General features: G+C 45.5%; 1 protein-coding gene across 1 annotated transcript; it reads right to left on the minus strand.

The window, feature by feature from the left end:
* Positions 1-301: 301 nt before the first annotated feature.
* Positions 302-5,747, minus strand: LOC139372587 (zinc finger and BTB domain-containing protein 12-like). The gene is made up of 5 exons (XM_071112329.1): positions 5,549-5,747; positions 4,329-4,549; positions 2,659-2,853; positions 2,242-2,436; positions 302-1,892 (listed from the first exon to the last, which is right to left on the minus strand). The coding sequence occupies exons 2-5, from the start codon at positions 4,530-4,532 to the stop codon at positions 801-803; spliced, it is 1,686 nt and encodes a 561-aa protein (XP_070968430.1). The 5' UTR covers positions 4,533-4,549; positions 5,549-5,747; the 3' UTR covers positions 302-800.
* Positions 5,748-6,711: the final 964 nt, after the last annotated feature.

Genomic DNA, 6,711 nt, shown 5'->3' on the forward strand with positions numbered 1-6,711 from the left:
GTTCTGAACACTTTCCAAATGCACTGTATATTAACACGTCAGCTGAGCACACCGGGTCACATGTCATTTTGTGCACATTTACAGAATAGTGTCTCAAGTCCTGAGTAAACGCGCATTGCACAAAGTGTAGGTCTCTTACTATTCGTCCTTTTGTGATGAGCATGATTATGGAATGATACCCAAAATAAAAGTAGGCTACCTCTTTAAATATAGTGTCTTACACTGTTAAGTACACATTACAAATCAGCTGGTACATACCAACATCCAACGTTTAACAAGAAGCTCACCTTCAAATACACTATTGTAAAATATTTTATTGGTCAGCCAATGAGTAACAAAATGAGACAAAGGTCTAAAACTGAGGTGTGCACAACTCCAGTTCTCCAGAGCCATGGTGCTGTACAGTAGGTCATCATTTCCCCCCCCTTCAATTAAATAATTAAGAGATAAATAATCAATCCATGTCATTGACTGGCCAGAGCTTCAAACCGCATACACTTCGGCCCGTGAGGAGGACCAGAGTTGTGCACCCCAGGTCTAAAAGTAGGGGCTTTCCCTTTCAAGATCTTAGTAGGTCCCTCCAGCACACACAACCTTGTTTCCAACCCACAAACTCAAAGGCACACTCCAAACCACTCTTTTGGCAATTAGAGCAGAAGGTAAGCACACAGCCGCTTGCTTGAATAACCCCCCTGTACCTCCAACTGCAACCTGTAATGCTTAGTCAATGAGTGTACATTTTGGCTGAGAAGAGGGGTAAGGGAGCATCTCTCCTCCCCCTCCCTGTTCCAGTGTCCTTTTCAAAGGTCAAATCTGTCCTGAGTGTCTCCCTCTCCTTCACCTGGCCCTGCCACTCGCTCCATCTCGGCCTGTGCCTCCAGGCTGTTCTGAGCGGTTGTCTTCCCATGCTGCTCCTTGAGGTGGCGCCGCAGCGCCGGCTTGTGGGCGAAGCGCGAGTGGCAGTAGGCGCAGCAGTGAGGCCGCTCACCGCTGTGTAGGTTCATGTGATCGCACAGCGTGGACTTCTGCGTGAATGTCTTGTCGCAGAGCGGGCAGCGGTGGACCTTGGCACCGCGGTGCACAGTCATGTGGCGGTTGAGGTTGCTGGAGTGGTTGAAGTGTTTGCCGCAGCAGGGGCACACGTACAGCAAGTGGGTGGCGCGCGTGTGGACGGCCAGGGAGTGGGCCGAGGGGAAGGTCAGGCCGCATTGCTCGCATGCCACCGGCCCCGCTGTGCTGGAGGTCGAGCCCACCACGGCCACAGACTCATCCCCCGCCCCGTCACCACCTGTTGGCACAGCCGCCATCCCCATGTTACCTTCACCTCCATCACCACTGGTGTCATCCAGGTTGTAGTGGGCCTGACCATTCCCGTCCCGGGGCACCAGCTCCTCTCCCTGAACCTCCCCCATCCCGTAGTCTAGCCGTGGGAGATCGCCCCCCGAGAGGAACGCTGACCTCATGGCTTCCTGGCTGAAGTCCAGTCCAAAGCCCTGCATCATCTCCGCCCCGGTGGGTAGACGCCACGCCTCCTGGTACTGCATACCCAGAGGCCTCCTCTCCCTCTCGCGGTACGAGCCACGCTTCCTCTTGAAGCCCCTCCCCCTCCCCCGGCCCACTTTGGGTGAGTCGGTGAGTCTACGCCTCCAGCCTTGGAGCCCCTCCCTCTCAAAGCCGCTGTTGCGGATGGACATTTCAGCTGGGGCCATATCATCACCCCTGCCCCCTCCCACTATGACACTGTCCGTATCTTGGTACTGGCACCCCTGAAGCCCCTCTGTGGCTTCCTCTCCACCTTCCTCTGCCTCTCGCCTTTCTTCCGGCTCCTGCTCATCCTCAATGCAGATCCGGAACACGTCATAATCCTCCCTGCCCTCCTCTGTTACTCTCACCTGGAACAACATGAGACCGATTTTAGTGTGCAACAAATCAATGTCCTTGGGTAGCTACCAGACCTGGGTTCAAATACATTTAAAATATCTCAACTACTTTCACATACATTTGCTCAAAGTATTCATTCAGATATATATTTTATTTGAAAAGACAGGTTGTTAAATACTCAAATACACTGCATACATTTAACCAAGGTATTTAAAAATCATATTTGAACTAAGTATTTGGAAAATACTCTCAAATATAATTTGGTAAACTATTATTTTTTTAACAAAAAAATAATTCAAATACTCATCAAAAAATTTACAGATGGATGCAGTAGTAAGTGTTGTTCCTGAATTTCCTTACTTTAATCTCATCCATTGTGTTAGGGTCATCATCGTGTTGTATATCTGTCTTATTGTTTGAGTCTGTATGGTCATCAGCCTGAGACTGTACAGGACTGTGAGGCTGCAGTGAGGAATGATCAGCAGAGGTTGACATAAGGGAGTGGCTGCTACCACTGACTGTCACTGGCATCGATTGGCTCTCTTCTGACTTGATCTGAAAATGAGCGATGGAGTGAAAAAGAATGAAGACGAGCCAGTTCAACATCTTCACAGGTAAAAACAATCCAGCCTTTGATAAATCACATAGTAGATAAGCTCAGTAAGTATTTGCCTTCTACAATTGAAGCACGGTATAATAACATTTTACGTTGGGATTTCAAACAATTGCTTCAATAGGGTGCCTTTTACTATACACCAACCAAAATAAGTAACTAACCTTTGGTGAGCTGGGGTTCTTTGGCTGCATGTACTTGCCCAGGGCTCCCCGGCACTTCTCCACAACATGCTCCATCTGCAGGTAGCTAGCGGCCGTCAGATAATTCACTATCTCCTTGGGGCTGAACTGCAACACACCGGTGTAACAGGACTGGAGCAGCTCACATACCACAGAGGAGCTGTGAAGGACTGACACCTAGAGGACAAAATAGGAAAGAAAAACACACCAAACAGCTATTTTGCTGTTATGTCTCAGATACACTATATATACAAAAAAGTATGTGGACACCCCTTCAAATGCAATCTCCATAGACATTGGCAGTAGAATGGCCTTACTGAAGAGCGCAGTGACTTTCCACGTGGCACCGTCATAGGATGTCACCTTTCCAACAAGTGAATTCGTCAAATTTCTGCCCTGTTAGAGCTGCCCCGGTCAACTGGAAGTGCTGTTATTGTAAGTTAAGTGGAAACGTTTAGGAGCTACAACAGCTCAGCCGCAAAGTGGTAGGCCATACAAGCTCACAGAACGGGACGGCCAAGTGGTGAAGTACGTAGTGCGTAAAAATTGTCTGTCCTCGGTTGAAACACTCACTACTGAGTTCCAAACTGCCTCTGGAAGCAATGCCAGCACAAGAACTGTTCGTCGGGAGCTTCATGAAATGGGTTCCATGGCTGAGCAGTCCCACACAAGCCTAAGATCACCATGCGCAATGCCAAGCATCAGCTGGAGTGGTGTAAAGCTCACTGCCATTGGACTCTGGAGCAATAGCAATCATCTGGAGTGATGAATCACACTTCACCATCTGGCAGACCGACGGCGAATCTGTGTTTGGCGGATGCCAGAACAACTACCTGCATTAATGCAGTGCCAACTGTAAAGTTAGGTGGAGGAGGAATAATGGTCTGGGACGGTTTTTCATGGTTCGGGTTAGGCACCGTAGTTCCATTGAAGGGAAATCTTAACGCTACAGCATACAATGACATTCTAGACGATTCTGTGCTTCCAACTTTGCGGCAACAGTTTGGGCCTTTCCTGTTTCATCATGACAATGAGAGGTCCATACAGAAATCGTTTGTCGAGATCAGTGTGGAAGAACTTGACTGGCCTACAGAGCCCTGACCTCAACCCCATCAAACAACTTTGGGATGAATCGTAACGGCAACTGCGAGCTAGGCCTAATCGCCCAACATCAGTGCCCGACCTCACTAATGCTGTTGTGGCTGAATGGAAGCAAGTCCCCGCAGCAATGTTCCATCATCTAGTGGAAAGCCCCCCTACAGAGTGGAGGCTGTTTTAGCAGCAGGGGGGGGGGGGGCTCCATATTAATGCCCATGATTTTGAAATTAGATGTTCAACAAGCCGGTGTCCATATACTTTTGGTCATGTAGTTTTATTTTTCTTATGATCAATCGTGTAAGCCATTAGTGTCATATCCTGCAAGACTTGTGATATAATCTACTATAATGAGGCATAGGACTGGAACCACAGCTGGCATGATGCAACATTTGAGAACTTCCCAGGCTCGAAAATATGCCTATTAAAACAGTCAGATCAAAAGGGTATGTGACAAGAAGTGTATGTCAGGGGCTCGTACATCTGAAGATGACACTCAACATTCATCAAACATAACCCAAATAGTGTGTATCACGGTGGTTTTCCCTGGCACCCACCTGCAGTTCAGAGGAGGGGTTGAGCAGGAACTGGTCCCTAAGGAAGGGGGAGCAGGCAGCAAGGACCACTTTGTGTCCCCGGAACGTCTGCCTGCCGCTGGCCACGATAGTGATGTCACAGAACTGCTGCCTGGACCTCAGGGAGTTCATGCTCTTCAGGGTGGCGTCACCGTGACCAGGCAACCGGAAACACAGCACCTCCATCTTAGCTACCGTGGAGCCTATAGGAGAGACATGAAGAGGACTCTCTTGAAATTATGCAATGATCATAAAAATACAAATATTTTAAAAGGGAACATTTAGCATCTGGATCAACCAAAGGGAAACGTGGCACTTTCTGGGATCTGGACATTTATCCAGCTACAGTCATACTGGCCAAATTCAGACCAAAGAGCAAGCGAGAGACCCCCATGGCTGTACAAGAGGCACGATGGTGTCTGACTATACTTCAAAGACGGGGCGGCAGGGTAGCCTAGTGGTTAGAGCGTTGGACTAGTAACCGGAAGTTCATATCCCCGAGCTGACAAGGTACAAATCTTTCGTTCTGCCCCTGAACAGGCAGTTAACCCACTGTTCCTAGGCCGTCATTGAAAATAAGAATTTGTTCTTAACTGACTTGCCTAGTTAGATAAAGGTGAAAAAATAACTAAAATAAAAAAGAGTAAAAGCACAACAGCTCCCATATCTCGGCTTGACATCAAACATTCCCTGTGATTATTAATTGATGTTAGAGTAGGTCGTTTGCTCGTTTTGTTTTCAAGGCTTGCTTGTCAAGCAGGTCACAACAAATTGCTGAAATCAGCTATATGAAATGGCTCTCTATGGAAAAAAAAGACATCAAGCGCCTTAGGTTGAAGATAATCATACATTATTTTCCGACCTAACGTTAGCAACCAGTTACCTAAATCAAATAATATATCTAATTGTTTTATGTGACTATAAAGCTAACGTAATACTACTGCTGCTGTTAACGTTACTAGCTAACGTTAACTAGTTAGCACGAACATAATTTGCTACGGTCAATTGTGCAGGTTTTACATTTCGCAAACGGTAATATTGTGTATCCAACCTCTCTCATAACTAACGTTACCCAGCTAGGTGTACCTCGCTAGCTAGCTTGTTGCCCCCCTACTAGCCACAGGCCGTTAGCTAGCTAGCCGTAGTTTGTGACCTGCCTGCTAAAAGACAGTAAAGTCGACGTTAGTTTAGTGTTTCCTTACCTGCTACTACTGTAGATATCTTTTCCCCTTACTATATGTTGTGGAGTAACTAGGCACTCAATAACCGGTCATTCATTGTATATTGGCTAGCAAGCCAGCTGGCTAACGTTAGTATGTTTACTTTGTTAGCTTATTTCAAACGAGCGTCAGCAGTTACACAGCCACAAAATCATAAACCCCGCCTATTTCTACAATTTATCTTCTTAAATTTTGATTTTAAAGCAAACATTAATCACACTGCTAACATTACATTAAGACCAAAAACACGTATATTAGTTTAAATGAATTTGTACGATACAGCTAGCCATTTTATTTTCAACGAGAGTGGACCAGCACTTCCCGTGACAACTAGTAATGGGCATTCCGGCTCTTTTCAGTGAGCCAGCTCGTTCGGCTCAGCTCACCAAAAAGAGCCTGCTCTTTCGGCTACCAAACGGCTCTGAAAAAAATATATATTTTGTATTTTTTCAAGTCAAACAGTTTGCGATAGTTTTGACTATGATTGGGGTTAAAACAATTCGAATTAAATTATTAAATTAAATCATACTCTACCTTAACCACAATGCATGTAAACATGTTATGAAAAAGAATCATATTAAACATTTGCATTTCAAGTATAACTTTTTAATGTATAAACAAAGTGAATATAAATCGAACCATTCAAAACGACTACAATCTGAACAGCATAATAGAATATTGCACCATATAAAAAAATATTTTAAAAAAATGTGCAAACCTGCAGCATTCCACTTAAAACATTAAACTGGTCCCTCTTCAAATCAAATCAAAGTTTATTTGTCACGTGCGCCGAATACAACAGGTGTAAACCTTACAACTAAATGCTTACTTACAGGCTCTTACCAATGGTGCCAAAAAAAAAGGTATATGTGTGTGTGTGTGTGTGTGTGTGTGGGTAAGTAAAGAAATAAAACAACAGTAGAAAGACATTAGAAAAAAAGAGTAGCAAGGCTATATACAGACACCTGTTAGTCAGGCTTATTGAGGTAGTATGTACATATAGGTATTGTTAAAGTGACTGTGCATATATGATGAACAGAGAGTAGCAGAAGCGTAAAAAGAGGGGTTGGCAGGTGGTGGGACACAATGCAGATAGCCCAGTTAGCCAATGTGCGGGAGCACTGGTTGGTCGGGCCAATTGAGGT

Source organism: Oncorhynchus clarkii, chromosome 18 (assembly GCF_045791955.1).
Source record: "Oncorhynchus clarkii lewisi isolate Uvic-CL-2024 chromosome 18, UVic_Ocla_1.0, whole genome shotgun sequence".
Taxonomy (NCBI): Eukaryota; Metazoa; Chordata; class Actinopteri; order Salmoniformes; family Salmonidae; genus Oncorhynchus; species Oncorhynchus clarkii.

What these genes read in the sequence shown, in the direction of transcription:
- LOC139372587 (XM_071112329.1), bottom strand. Translation starts at nt 4,532, where the DNA reads ATGGAGGTGCTGTGTTTCCGGTTGCCTGGTCACGGTGACGCCACCCTG. An exon ending in AGAACCCCAGCTCACCAAAG is followed by an intron (nt 2,437 to 2,658) that starts GTTAGTTACTTA and finishes GCTCATTTTCAG; the next exon opens with ATCAAGTCAGAAGAGAGCCA. An exon ending in ACACAATGGATGAGATTAAA is followed by an intron (nt 1,893 to 2,241) that starts GTAAGGAAATTC and finishes ATGTTGTTCCAG; the next exon opens with GTGAGAGTAACAGAGGAGGG.